A 15,598-nucleotide genomic window follows, 5' to 3' on the forward strand; every position below is an offset into this window, starting at 1 on the left:
ATAAATACGTATTGCTTTGCTTAAGAGTGAATTTCATAATATTTGAAAAATTAATATTGTGAAATATGATTGTAAGGCTTATTTAAATATTAATTAAAAGCATAATAAAAATCATTAAAATCTTAGATTAAACTAAAATCGATTTTCTCAAAACTATAAATTTTGAGTTGTGGCAGTCTTGTTCTAGGAGTGCGATATACCAGTGTTCCTATATTATAATGTAGCCTATTTATTTATTTACTTATTTATAAATTCTATTTTTGATGTACTATATATTTTTTTTTTTATATATATTATATTATATCTACTTATTTTCTGAAATGTATACTTTAATTACTATAGTTGTACGGGTTTGTCTATTTATATATTTATTTATTATTTATTTTTTGAATTATAGTCAGATATGACGCAATTTCCTATGAAATACCTAAAATATTATATAAATTGTAAATGTATACCAACCTAGCTCTTAATAGTACTCCATCATCACCGATAAGAGGTTATCCTCAGTGGTGAGATGGGCCATCTAACCATATTGTATATATAATCATTAGTTACTTATAAAAAAATTGTATCTTCTCTTGGCCAATAAATATTATTATTATTATTATTATTATTATTATTATTTATTAAAATATTTTCAAACATGTAACAAATACTTTTTTTTACAATATTACAATTTATTATTTACATAATTTACATTTTGTCTTAATAATACATTTTTCTTTTTTGCATTTTTGTCATGGTATACCATAGCATTAATTTTTATCTAATCAGATGTTACAGATTTTTCACCTTTTGTCAATATTTTATTTACATGAGTTATATAAGAATAAATCAGAAGATTAATAGCAGTCTTTAAAAACAAATTAAATACATTGTGTTCTGGACATGTCAAATAATTAGATGGTATCAAATATGAAATTAAATAGTTATAAGATGCTTTAGAGTTACATTTGTATACAAATTTGTCAAAATTAAGATTAAACATTTCTATTAAATAATTAAAAATGTCTATCACCACTGCTTTTGGATAAGTTAAGTCACAGTTCTCATATTGACGAGTTTTTGAATCATCATATGTTTTTTTTTAATATTTGGTCAGAAGTGATTATATTCATGCAACAATTACAATTTTTTGTTAGCTTAAAATATCCCAACTCAAGAATGGCAAACATTTCTGCACCTTTGTCATCTAATTATTTAATCATTTTTTTTTAATTTTTAAGAACTTATCTTTTCATTTGTAGACATACAGGTCATAGGTTTGTCATTCCTGAAATAAACTAATATAGTTCTAAGAGTAGTTAAAAGCCTATTCACACATTGATTTTATTTCAAAACGATCGTGTGTGTATAGACCAAATAATGGACATTAATTTATTATATATTATTTATCAAAGGTAATGAACACATTAGTTATCAATAATTTTACTAGAGTATGAACAAATTTCCGTAGTGCAAAGTTTTGCAAAATTTGGGTAAGGTCATAACTACATAATAAAAAATATTAACACTTGACATGTCTAAAACCCTAGATAAATTAATAAAAATTAAATTAACATACCTACATTAACTGCTCTTGATTACAATATATTTATAGGGCTATAGATGTACAACTTTTTTTTATTCATTTTTACTAATTCTTTAAATATTACATGAAGATAACTTATTCATATTAGAAAAATATTAAATATACCAATTTAAGTTATTAAAAACTCGTACATATGGGGAATAGTAAATCAATAACTTATATTTAACTTATTTATATATAAAATTAATTATGAATGTTTTCATCTACAAATTTTACAACCGTAAAAATAGTTAAACTTTATGTTTCACACTTTTTCAATTTTTTTTTGTATCTCAAAGCAATTATAAATAACATAAAATTATTCATAGGATCGATTTATTTTATAAAAATAAAAATTTATACATACCCACTTAATTAATTAGGTAGTTTATTAAAAGAGATTTAAAGATAGGTACTGTGTATGTACTGACACTGTACATATCAAATTATATGAATTTGCATTTGCTGATCAAATTAAGTAGTCTACTTTAATTAATTAAACTAATTAATTCTGCAACTGAAACAAAATTAAATATTTTACTAATGGTTAATATTTATCAATAATAATGAATCAATAGACTAAATGAATTTCCAATTTATTAATTTTAGAATAAACTTACCAACAATTTAAACAAATTAAGTCGTCACCAAAGTATGAAATTTAATTCACATACATAATAATGCTGATCAGATAGAAGCACATACATTTTTAATTAAATTGTTAACTAAAATATAACATTCAAATATTAACAAAAAATATGCATTGAAATAACCGGTATAACTTTATATTTTTAATTTTAATTAATATACATAGTTTAGTATTTACTTAAAATATATTTCATAGTTAAACTTCTAAACTTGGATAAATAATAATTAAATGTTTGCATTTAAAAATAAGAATATGAAATAATTAGTAAATACAATAATATTATAATATTAACACATGGTTTTAGAAAAAGCATAGATAATATCTAACACAGATATGTACAATCGGTGACTGGCAGTTTCCGAAAATGATATGAGTAGTTTGTGGCGATTACCAACTTAAGGTAGTGTTTCACAGCAAGTTGAAGGTTATTTTCGTTTTTTTTTTGTTCGAGTATAGAGCATCACTGTAATAATGTAAGAGCAGACTGCAAAACCTCTCAAAATATATTTTTGTATAAATTGTTCATAATATTTTATCAGTATTCGCATAAAGTAATAATATGGATAATCATTATCTTTTATTAAAAATGTCATCTCGACTACTGGTTTTTACTTACGGTTTTGATTAAATTCACAGTAGCAGTTGAACGATTATTTAAAGTTTAAACGTTCATAAGTCGCAAACGGATTACTCACATTAAATATTGTAAACGCAAAGACTATTTTTTTCATTATGTTAATAAATTGGCTATTTTGATTTTTTTTTAAAAAATTTAGATCAAATTTAAAATTTTTTAATTTCTGTACAAAAAAAAAATAAATAAAAAAGTTTATATTATACGTGTAGTACAAACGTCTATAAATTATATGAAAAAAAAAAATGAAAAAATATTGATTAGAATACAAGTTATTTCATTTGTCATATCTTTCTGTTACACTCTGTATACATGAATAATACGCTATAGGCAAGTCTTTATAACGTGGATCACTCTTTAAAATTGTCCATGCTTTTTTTCATAGAAGCTGCATTATCTGATACAACCAGTGCTCGAAATGGAAAATTTTCTGAACAGGAACTAAAATTATAATTTCTTCTTCCGAAATATTTACCCTTTTTTAATAATATATAAGTTGTATTTACTATTTTATAAAACTCGCTTTATATTTTTAGCCCTTTAAAAAATTTAAATATATTTTTACCTTTTTTTATTACCTTCGAATATGTATATATTATATAAAATAAAAATAAAAATATAAAATGTTTAAAGAACTACTTATGAACTTGTTTTTATTTAAATTTTATATTTATAACTCAAAAAGTACAGCGTCAATACAATTTTTTTTACAATAACTTCCACAGTGATTCATAGGATTTATCACACTTTTGGTTTCTTTTACGACTTGCGGTTATCATCAGCTGAATGTCGACCATTCAATAACCAAGATCGAACGTATTTTTCAGGTTCGAATTTCGTTAGAGGTGGTCCAACACAATTAATAAATAAAAGAGCAGCAACAGTCTTTATATTTAATGAAGTTCTTAGTGGTGACATGATTTCGTTCATAAAACTAAAATTTCGTTCACATTCGCTAGTCGACACTGGAATCGTTGCAATTGATTTATAAAGGGGTTTCAAATCTTCTGGAATTTCCTTTTTGCCCAAGTCCATTTCATAAATTATAAATCTTTGAATATTGCTTTTTTCATCAATTTGAAATTGTTGACATAAATTACGAATATTACAATCACCAAATTGTATGTTTTCTATTTGGACATCATTCGAAAGTAGCCAATTTTTTGGATTCAATTTTTCAATATTATCAAGTAAGTTTTTAAACGTTTTTTCATTGTCTTGGCGATGTTTTTCATTACGACTGATATTTGATGAACTGAAAGTCATCATTCGAGATTTTAAATTATTAGCTAGGCTTTTGTAAAATTGTGCAGAATTTATTTTAGGAACATTGCCACTGTGTAATATTACATTTTTATGACATTTCGTTCTTTATTTCTTTTAATGCGTCAGTTAATTTTGGACCTGGATCGGTTGCCATAGAATCTAATACACGTATTGTTGTTCTTATAGATTTATCATCTTCTACTAAAGTAATACTACGTTTTTGTAAATATTTTAATAAATCTCCTAATTTGTCTAAAGCATCAGACATAGTATTTAAATTACTAACAAATTCTATACTTGTTATCATTTTAAACAATTTACAGTATTTACTTCTTTCTTTATAGTCTCTGGTAAAGTCCATTGAAGCCAAGTTGAAATGTTCACACAAAGCAGAAAAATTATTTATGACTGCATTAACTGTCCGTTTGCTTGATGCTAACCATCGAACTGACAAAATTCTATCAATTTTCAAAATTTGTACTTCTAATGAACTAGCAGCTTTTTTTTAACTCGTTGTTGCGTGCCAATATCAGATCCAGACTCAGGGTGTTATTTAAATGTAATTTACTACTCTTAAGAACAATAATGTGTTTATTACGTATAAATGAAGTACATGTAACTGATATAAAAAGTGGCTGAGTGTCGTGAAGTTGCTCAGGTCTTCGTGGCTATTGCTGGTCTCTGGGCTCCCTTATATATGGAAAAGCTTCTTGTTATTGTAGTCCATAGCCTTGATTTCCACATGTATCCTTGGAGTTGTTTTGAAACTTGTTTTTGGAAAACAATATCCAGAATGCAATCTGCTCCTAATTGCCAACATGTGCCAATGCAATGTGTTGTTGCATACGAGTAACCTTAATAATGCATTTCACTCGACCTCGGCACGCGTAATGCACTATTGCGGTGTTTATTATGATGTTATTGAGAAGTAGATAATTACATCCGAAAATGCATTTTGATCCTAATGCAACGAGATTTATAATAATATGTATCTACTATCTTGTGTTAATCTGTAAGAATATGTTTTCTCCCCAACACGTGTCATGGTCATGCTAATACTTATATTAGCAATATTATATATTATATTATATATACTTATATTTAACAATATATCTCGTAGCCCATAACATCGTTTTGGTTTTTAGGTGATTGATGGTATATAGTACAAAGTTTATCCATAAATATTTTAAAATGGTTTATACCACAAACTTCGCTAACAACCAGTGGCGTAACTGGGAAAAAATCTAGGGGGGCAATATAATATATTTATCATTATCAAAACCCTGATACCCCTCCCTCTCCCAGTTAAAATATATTTTTATTATATGTATTTTGTACAGTATACTTAATTGTTTGAATTACATAAGTCATATTTTAACTCATTTTATGGTTTAGATAAACATAAATTGTAGGTAGCAGGTACTTGGTACCAATATTGTTAAATAATACCAATAAGAGTTCATTAATAAAAGGTGCTACATGTAGCTTAAAAAAGTAACTAGTATTAATATTATTTACTTATATTTCATATTTACTTAATAATTAATAATAAATAACAACTTATTGAATCATATTATTTATTAAATAAAACTTATAAAGTAAATAAAAAAAAAAAATTATTATGTAGTAGATTCAACTCCAGATATTGCTCACATCGATCAATTAGTATTTGTGTTTCGGTATGTTCTCCCAAGTGGCAGTCCAGTAGAAAGATTTTTTATGTTTATCGATAACGTTGGTCATAAGTCAAAAAAACTTGCAGATACTATTATAGAAGTATTAAAAAACAATGAAATACCAATAGAAGATTGTAGAGGCCAAAGTTATGATAACGCAACCAATATGTCTGGCCACTACAGTGGACTACAAACCAGAATAAAAAATATTAATCCTCTTGCAGAATATGTGCCATGTGCTGGTCATTCCTTAAATCTAGTAGGATCTAATGCTGCAACAAGTTGCACACTAGCAATACAATTTTTTGATATGTTACAAAAAATTTATAATATTTTCTCAAGTTCTACAAATAGATGGAGTATTTTTAAAAAACATTTAAAAAATAATATTTCTGTAAAAAGCCTTTCAGTTACTCGTTGGAGTGCGAGAGCAGATGCATGCTATGCACTATTTAAAAGTTATTCAGAAATTGTTAATGCATGTGATTCTACAGCAAATGATGTGAATGAAAAAATTATATGTAGAAATGAAGCTAAAGGACTTGTTAAATTATTAAATAGCCTTGAAATGGGTATAATGACTTGTTTATGGAATTCTATTTTAGAAAGGTTTGATGAAAATTAATTTTAACATGTATTTATGTGTGTGTATATTGTTATAATTTTTAAATTAATACTTTTTGAACTAACGGAGTATTTTAATAATGACATGAAATAACTTAATTAGAGTTTGATTTAATTGTAGATTTAAAAGTAATAATTAATGTTTAGAAAATAACCAAGGTGATTGTGTTGATACTTAAAATTAAACAATACTTAGGGATTCATTTGAAAATATTATGATGATTGCTGATTGGTATTAGATGATATAATTTCAAACTAACTGACAATTGACAATTACAATTATATGGTATATTGTTGACTGTTACATAATTGATTTTGTTGTTTTTAGATTTAACACTACAAATAAAAAATTGCAAGCTGTAAATATTGACTTAGGAATTGTAATTAAACTTTATAAATTTTTAGAAGATTATTTAATTACAATTACGGAAGACTTTAAATATTTTAAAGAAAAAGGAAAAGTTGTATCTAATTGTTCTATTTACAAAACTGATGTGACTAGAAAAAAGAAAAGAAATGTACGATTTAAATTTATATTTACTTATTATTGTGAATCAAAGATATTATATAATTATATTATTTATTTTTCTATTTAGATTATATTTGACGATACAGAATCAAACTATGAAGAACATTCTGATGGACAAACATTATTTAAAAGGAATGTTTATTTTGTGATTATTGATAATTTAGTAGCTAGTTTAGCACTAAGAAATAAAGCATATATCAGGCATCAAAATACTTTTGGGTGTATTCCAATGTTATTTAATCTACCTAACACTCAAGATATCAGAGACACTTGTAATGTTGTAGCCAACAAGTTAGAATAATTTTCATATTTTACATTTCTTACAAATTTATAATGAATAGTTATTATTAATCAAAATATAATATTATACATTTTTAATTTTTAATTTAGGTTTGTTTCGGATATTGAAAATGGCTCAATTTTAACAGATGAATGCAACCATTTTGTTACCCTTTTATCAAAGGAGATAGAATTTGAGAATACTGAAAATCACTCAGTACTACATATGTTTTTGTTTATAAAGAACAATAATTTTGATGAGTTATTCCCTAATTTATGTATAGTTTTTAGAATATATCTTTCAGCTGCATTAACAAATTGTTCGGATGAGAGATCATTTTCAGTTCTTAAAAGAATAAAGAACTATTTAAGATCTACCACTCTTAGAAATCGGTTAAATGCTTTAGCTTTACTAAATATTGAAAATAATATGTTGAATGATATAAATGTTAAAAGTTTAATTAATTATTTTGCTGAAAAAAAAGCAAGAAAAAAATTGTTTATATGTTGATTTTTTAAATAAATTATCAAACTTTAACACAAATAAATGCTCCATTATATTTAATTTTATCTTAGATATACTATTATTCCTTTTACTATATTTTGTTATAATTTATGAACTTCAAATCTGTGGAACTTGCTTATTCCATAAGTGTTGTAACTAGATAATGCATATTTAATATATTATAATACCTATTGTGATATTTTTATATTGCATAATATATAGATACAATGGTAATAATAATATGAGATTATAAACGTCAATGATTATTGGGCAGAGTGGAATAAATTTTTAGGGTATAAGGGCGCAAGTAAAACCATTGCCTTGAGGCGCATTTTTCCTTAATCCGGCCCTGCTCATAGGCTTTCTGTTTGGGTTTGGATCAGATACATTTTTACTATTAGCTGAATCGAACATTTTGTTGATAACATCAATAAACTCGGAAGTATTTACTGCAGAGTTAGATTTAAGTTGTCCGGTTGCCACGCATGTCTTAATCGCTGCACTTACAAAGTTACTTAAAAGTTGTATGGCGAGCTTACAGCTCATTTTTTGGAACGGGTTAGGGTTTAAATGCGTTGGAGTTATTTTGGGCATAGCTCGTGCTGTTGTTGTGTTATTATTTGTGTCAATTTCATAATTTTTGCGTATATCTTTCATGGATACTATATTATCATCAATCTTAAAATCTCCCGTTATACTCTTATACTCTTCATAAGATGTGGCATATCATAAATCAAAAACAATCTAGTCTCACATATTGTTATTGATGGATTGTCTTCAGTTGCTCCGAGTAGTGAAAACATTCTACGGTTCTGAGTTCCTTGATCACATACAATGCAAGATGGCAGTAAACCAACGTGTAACATTTTTTCCACGGAATCCTTAATAATTTTTACCAAATCATCGCCTTTAATTCCACTACCCGTAAAATAATATGAAAAAGGAAATTTCCAATTTTTAATAAGTCCTCGCACCATAATCACTAAAGCGTGAGAACCAAGCTTTTGAGTACGACCTATTGAACCCAAATCTTCAAATCCATCTATTTCATCAATAATTTTATTGTATTCAAGTGATTTCATAATTGAAACCTCATCCAGTAATATAACACATTTTTTCTCATCATACGACATATCCGATATTTTAAGTTTAATTTGTTCTAAATATTTTTCTGAAAATCCAGTTGCGTAATTTATGGAATTTAGCCAACGACGTACGGTACATTCTCCAGGTAATACAATACCATTTTTACGTAAGTACTTGTAAGCCGACGGAGATTTATAATATAGAGACAATGCCACTTTTTTTTCTGTACTTTTCCATGGTTTTTGTTTCTTATGCATTATTTGCATAGCTATTAAAGCCTTGGAATTTACCGATGGAAACTTGGTTTCTTTAAAAAATTGGTTGAGATCTATTTTTTTTTTGTTTAATTTTTTTTTTAATGAATAGATTGTTGATCTTTTTTGTTTTAATAACTTTCTATAACGATATAACTGTTCTTTCAGCAATTTATTTTTAGTAATTAATTTTTCTGAAGTGTATTTTCTATTATCTAAATTTGATGATTTTTGAGGACTTGGAAGTTGAATAAGTTCAGATACCCATGATTTGGTATTTGGAGTAATAGATAGCGTAGGACTGTTGTTATATAATAGAGAAGTTGTCAACAGAAATGTTATTACTAGTGTTGCTGTTTCTTCCGTAATTATACTTCGGTGTTAAAACATTCAATTCAGTAGGCGATATAGAGGTATGAGTATTACCAGTATTAGAATCTAGATAAAAACAAATCTTGTTAAATAATTTAGGTTATATCTAAAGTTGGTGCATTCGGGAGGTCAATGTTTAAATTTCTCAATAGTTTTCAAAAGTGTAAGGAACAACAAAACAAAAATTAAGGAAAAACGTATACATGAAAATGTACAAGTTAGTTTGAGTTGGAAATTCATCATTTTTTTTTCTTTGTAAATTTAAGATTAGAAAATGTAATACAAAATTTCTTATAAGTTTGTCTACGTTTATCATAAAACAAAAATTTCTATTGGAAAGTAAACTTAAATTTTTAAGTATTTAAAGTACTTAAAGTGTTTGAAGTTTAAATTTTTACAACATTGGATACTCGATATTTTCTTAGCACAATTTTTTTTTACAAGCATTTAAAGTTTTAAACTTGTAAAATTCATCAACATTTCGAAAATTATTAATTATTGTAGGTAGGTAATTAAACATTTTGTTATGGTGAATAAATAATACGGGTTCGGGTGGCAATATTGTGCTAACCAGTTCCCACCCGTTCCCGGTTTCAAAAGGGGGGGAAGGTAATTAAAAATTATAAAATACTCCTAGGTGGGTTTTCAAAGACCCCCAACTTTGAGAATGCTTCTTAGAAGAGTCTAAACCGAAACGTTTGGTGAAATGATCCCCTAAGTTGACCTGTCCGAAAAATACTTTATTGTTTAGATTATCTACCTATTTGTATATGTGTATTTATATTATATTAAAATACAGTATTTGTAATTAAGGTGATTTATTTTGAATAAAGGAAAATGTTTTTTTGTTATCCGACAACTTAGATTTACTTTAAAATTTTTAAATGATAGGTAATTATGAATGTTCGCTGTGGATGAAGGACTTAGTATTTTAACAGAATTAAGCTGCAAATGGTATTGTGACTGAAATTTTAACCTCTGTACTTGACTATTTTATATTTTTATGCAATTATATGTTTATTATTTTATACATACATAATAACTTAATTTATGACAAGTCTCAAAACCTTTAATGCTGAACAATAGGTATAGTAATTACAAAATAACAAGGGTAAATATTATGTTTTCTATTCAGAATTATTGTGGTCATCCATTTGTGGACGAGATTAATCACACATAGGAGAACGAAAAATTCTTAAACCAAAACTTTATCGATAGAGAATTTTATGAGGATTCAAATTAAGTGGCCAGTATAACAAATTTTCCAGTTGTTAAATAGATAGCTTTCAAAAAGCATAAAAAAAACCAAAAAACAATACAAAATTTGCTTTATCAATTATTATAGATTATAAATTAGTATAACCAGAGTTATAGTTTTAGAAGGTTACCATTACAAAAGTCAACCAATAATTATTGTGGTTATTAAATTTTTTTTTTATTGTTTTTAATTTCATGATAAAGAAAAAATTATTAATTATTGATATTTTTTTAAATATTTTGCATTATTCAATTTTTAGTTTTTGTTTAATTGAATAATAAGTTCACTACAGTGTTTAAGTATATAAATTACAAATCTAAACAGTTCTCCTAAGATGTAGTTTTTGTAAGTCGTTCATAGTTATTGCCTATTGGTTATCATTTGTGTATTCTGTAGATTTTATTTTATATAACGTTGTAAATTATTTCTAGGTGCAAAGTATTAACAATGAATTAAAATCATCACAAAAACCATGTTAAACTCATGCTATCTACAACAATTACATTTAACGTTCATTACTTAATTCATGTAAGTAAGGTATAGTGTTAAAATTCTTTTAATAGGTATATTATTTATTTTTTACTATTCTATTGGGAATGTAAGCTATAAATTGTATTTCATCCTTAGAACTCTATTTTACTTTATTACTTAAGTTCTGATTTTCTGATCTCTTGTGGTTGTACCTTAAATACCTGCCTTAGATAAAAATATGCTTAATGTAGGTACAATAATAACTTAAGAGGCCGTCGTAGTAACATTTTTGACATTAAAACCACCTCTACGCACTTCCAATAGTATGGCTTTTATAAATATCGCATAAAAAAACAAATGGTACCAAATTAATTAAGAAAATGTCTACTACGTGTTACCAGAGTCATTTTTTAGAAAAAACACTACTCTTATACTTTTATTTGTATTATGAATTTTTAATTTTTTAATTTTTCAAACGTGTATAATAGACAGTGAAATAATTTTTTTTTTATTATTTCTCTGGTAACATGTAGTAAATAATATCAACTTTAATTTGATATCATTCGTTATATTCTGCGATAATTATGAAAGCTATACTATTGGAAGTGCGAAGAGATGTTTCTCGGTGAAAAATGAACTTTTTTCACTTGTAATGTGCTGCTACCTACAGTGATCAAGGCGGCGCGGCAATCTTTCTCCCACTCTAGTAATCAACCAAATGCGCCGTGGCGCGTGGATATTTATAGCCGTGGTAGTCAGTACGAGTATTATCATTTTATTACGCGGAAATGCAGAATATTACCACAGCTAAATACCCATAATTGACAAAATGTAATAATTATTGAGACGTTTAAATATTTCTCTGTCTCTCTTACTATTTTTGTATATTTAACCGTGATTTTTCGTTGTAGAATATCAATATTCTCAGTATTCTCATAGATACGTAAATAATTTATATTGTACTGTATGAATTTGTCTCTGACAGAAAGACATAGTCCTGTCAACGTCAAGTGTATCGTATGTTTTAATCTCCACTTGAATATTTTCGCTTATAAATTTAATTATTTTTATTCCTTAACACTTGTATTTCTTTTAAGACGAGTAAGTTAATTGTGAATTTTTGTAATTTATTTTGAATTTTGATACAAAATGGATCGTTCTAAAAAGAACCTGCCTTACTTTCCTAAATTAAAATCGAACAAAAAACGACTTGCTGCCCAATTAAAAGAAGCCAGAGATAAAAAAAAGTAAGTATTTGCAAATTGTATACTTGATAAATTGTAGGCAAATACCTAGATTTTAATTAGATTTTAAAATATAACATACATTTAGTTAAATAATTTGACTTCAATGTATAACATTTTAATATACCTTTATGTTTTTAAATTATCTATTCTTCTTATTACATTAATATTTATTTTATATTTAAAAAAAAGAAATTTGACGTAAAAATAAATATTATTTCAGAAACAAAATACTGAATGATCAAATACAACTGTCACAAAATGATGATGCGTCATTTATAGAACTGCCTAGGTAAGAATTGAAAATTTACATTATTGTATTGTATTATTGTAATAATAAAATGTTCAATAAATAATTTTCTAGTTACGTCAATGTTGAAAGAGATATTTTGACTCCCATAAATACGACGTCATCTCATTTAACACCTGACGATATGGATGTCGAATCAACAGAACATGATGACGTGATAAACACAAACGAATCTTCAAGGTAGGACGTTACTAGTATAAAAAAATTATCGGATAAAAAATAGAACAATTTAGATAACTAATATTTTTCATTTTCTTTTTAAATTTTTACGTGAGGCATTTTCGTAATTTTTAACACAGTGAAACAAAAAAACTTATGGCTTTACAAAGATGTTTAGTCAATTTTTTTTATGATTATTATTGAGAATTTTGAAAAATTAACTCTTTAAATTGACACCAAGATGAGTTTCCAGATCTAAAATGTTGCTAGATGAAAGTTTTTGACCTTTTATATAAAATATAGTGAATTAATACAAATCTTTGTAAAACCATATAGGTACTTTTTCGTTTCACTTAGAACCTGAATATTTATATACCCCTGATATGTTTAGTTTGCTACCGAGTGACATAAATTATATTTTTTTAGTTTTGATGTCGATGGTGACGAAGATATTATGTTTACTCCTATAAATACGTCATTGCCTCGTTTAATTCACGGTAAAACTTCTAAATCATCAGATCATGACGTGAATGAATCGTTGAGGTTGGTTTCTATCCCATACTATCCCAGTTAATATAGTGTATTTAGTATTTAAATTTAAAACATGCTATAAGAGTATAAAAAAAGTTAATAAATTACTTATAATAGTTTTTTATGTAGACTTTTACAGTGAGAGCCCTGCAGTTGTAAATTACTGCAGGTTATTATTTTCCAACTTAAAATAAAAAATATAATATGTATTAACTTATTTTTATGTTATTAGGCCTACAGTGGGGAAATATCCTTCAGGTCGTCGAATTGTAGATATTTACTATATATTTGAACAGATTAAAACATGTGTTCATGAAGGAGGTTTTGGATGTTCATTTATGAATATGGTGTTTGTATCTGAAAAACATTATGGGTTGAGATCGACATTTAAATTTATATGCAGTATGTGCAACATAAGTTCAATAATAATGTCCGAGGAGAAAACTCCAGATACGTATATACCAGTTAATTTAGCTGCAATTAGTGGATCGATTGCAGTTGGAATAGGTTACTCTCAGTTAGAAGAAATGTTGGCGTCAATTGATATTCCTTGCATGAGTGATAAAACATTCCAATCGGGTCAAAATCAAATAAGTGAATCTATACATCACGTCGCCGAGGAAGAAATGAGAATCGCAGGTGAAGAAGAAAGGAAATTGGCCATTGAATCGGGAAAGATTGATATTGATGGAATCCCTATGTGTGCTGTTGTTGCTGATGGACAATGGTCTAAGCGCAGCTATAAAACGAAATATGATGCTTTATCCGGAGTGGTAAGTTATAATTTTATAATTTCTCTAATGATTTATTTGCATTAAAAGTAACTATATAATCATATTTTTTAGGCTACAATTATCGGTTTTAAAACTAAAAAAATTTTATTTATTGGGATTCGAAATCGATATTGTTTAATTTGTCAAAGAGCAAAAAATGCAAACATTTCTGTAAAAGAACACGCATGTTTCATGAATTGGCGTAAAGCCGCTACAACGATGGAGGCAGATGCTGTTGCAGAAGGCTTTAAAAAAAGCATTGAATTACAAGGGCTAAAATTTAATAAATTAATTAGTATTTATAAGTTTTTATGACATTAATTAATGATAGGTAGTAACTTTCTAATTGATTATTTATTAATCTATTTTTATTCATAAAAGGTGATGGTGATTCTAGTGTAAGTAAAAGATTGGCAGAAACAAGACCCTATGGTCCAAATTTTACTATTGAAAAAATAGAATGCCGGAATCATTTATTGAGGAACTACGGAACGAAATTAGCAATGATTGGTAAAAATACAAAATATCCTATACATTTGAGAAAACATATTTTGAACAACGCGAAAAGGTTTAGGTCTGCTATAACAAAAGCTATTGATCATCGTAATAATTTAAAACAACAAACCAAGTATCAAAAAGTTGTAGGTAGGTTACCATCACCAACTTAAATTAATAACGATACATTTTAAACAATTAAATATTTAAATATCAATATAATATGTAAAACAATTAAATAATTTTTTGGGTTTAAGTCAAACTAAAATTTTTCTTTGTTCATAAAATATAGGTTTACGCAAAGATATTATAAATAGTTTTCGTCATATTATGGGTAATCATGAGCAGTGTGAGAAATATTTTTGCCAAGGACATAAAATAAATGAAGTAAACCTATATGAAGACACAGAAAAATGTGGTCTTATGAGAGAGATTACTCAAATCATTGGACGATTGGCAACTCATGCAGATAGTTTGTTAATGAACGTTGATAATAATGTTTGTGAACAATTTAACAGCGTTTTTAACAAACATTTAGCTGGTAAACGAATAAATTTTTCTTTACGGAATTCATATGCAACTAGAATTAAATCTGGATTAATCTCGTATAACACATCAGGAGAATATTTACGCTCATTACACAAACATGTAGTCAATGACGTAAGCCCAGGTTAGGGTTACCATTAGTACTCTTTTAAGAGTACATGTACTCTTATGAGCTCTTAAAATTTTTGTACTCTCACTTTTTTTATATTGGCAACAATGTACTCTTTTTTCTATTTCTATTTAATTCCGAAGATACCGAAATGCCACAAGTCGTAATAAACTTGTAAGCTAATCTAATAAAGTAATAACATAAATATAATTTAATCGGCACGGACGTTATCGATGTTATCGTCGTTTTTCTCCG

General features: G+C 26.6%; 2 protein-coding genes across 2 annotated transcripts; both read left to right on the forward strand.

Moving 5' to 3' along the window:
* Positions 1 to 12,325: 12,325 nt before the first annotated feature.
* Positions 12,326 to 14,373, forward strand: LOC112598083 (the record flags this gene model as incomplete). The annotated part of the gene is made up of 6 exons (XM_025344420.1): positions 12,326 to 12,423; positions 12,644 to 12,712; positions 12,785 to 12,910; positions 13,316 to 13,432; positions 13,653 to 14,193; positions 14,266 to 14,373. Coding segments are annotated over exons 1-6 (1,059 nt in total), but the record flags the coding sequence as incomplete, so codon positions are not given.
* Positions 14,374 to 14,385: 12 nt separating this feature from the next.
* On the forward strand, positions 14,386 to 14,861 carry LOC112598084. The gene is made up of 2 exons (XM_025344421.1): positions 14,386 to 14,488; positions 14,575 to 14,861. The coding sequence occupies exons 1-2, from the start codon at positions 14,386 to 14,388 to the stop codon at positions 14,859 to 14,861; spliced, it is 390 nt and encodes a 129-aa protein (XP_025200206.1).
* Positions 14,862 to 15,598: the final 737 nt, after the last annotated feature.

Source organism: Melanaphis sacchari, unplaced genomic scaffold, assembly GCF_002803265.2.
Source record: "Melanaphis sacchari strain LSU unplaced genomic scaffold, SCAv2.0 Contig453_pilon_pilon, whole genome shotgun sequence".
In the NCBI taxonomy this organism is placed as follows: Eukaryota; Metazoa; Arthropoda; class Insecta; order Hemiptera; family Aphididae; genus Melanaphis; species Melanaphis sacchari.

Bases quoted from the DNA above. Each gene is read 5' to 3' on its own strand.
- LOC112598084 (XM_025344421.1), top strand. From the start codon at position 14,386: ATGAATTGGCGTAAAGCCGCTACAACGATGGAGGCAGATGCTGTTGCA. The intron at 14,489-14,574 runs GTATTTATAAGT...TATTCATAAAAG, and splicing joins AAAATTTAATAAATTAATTA to GTGATGGTGATTCTAGTGTA.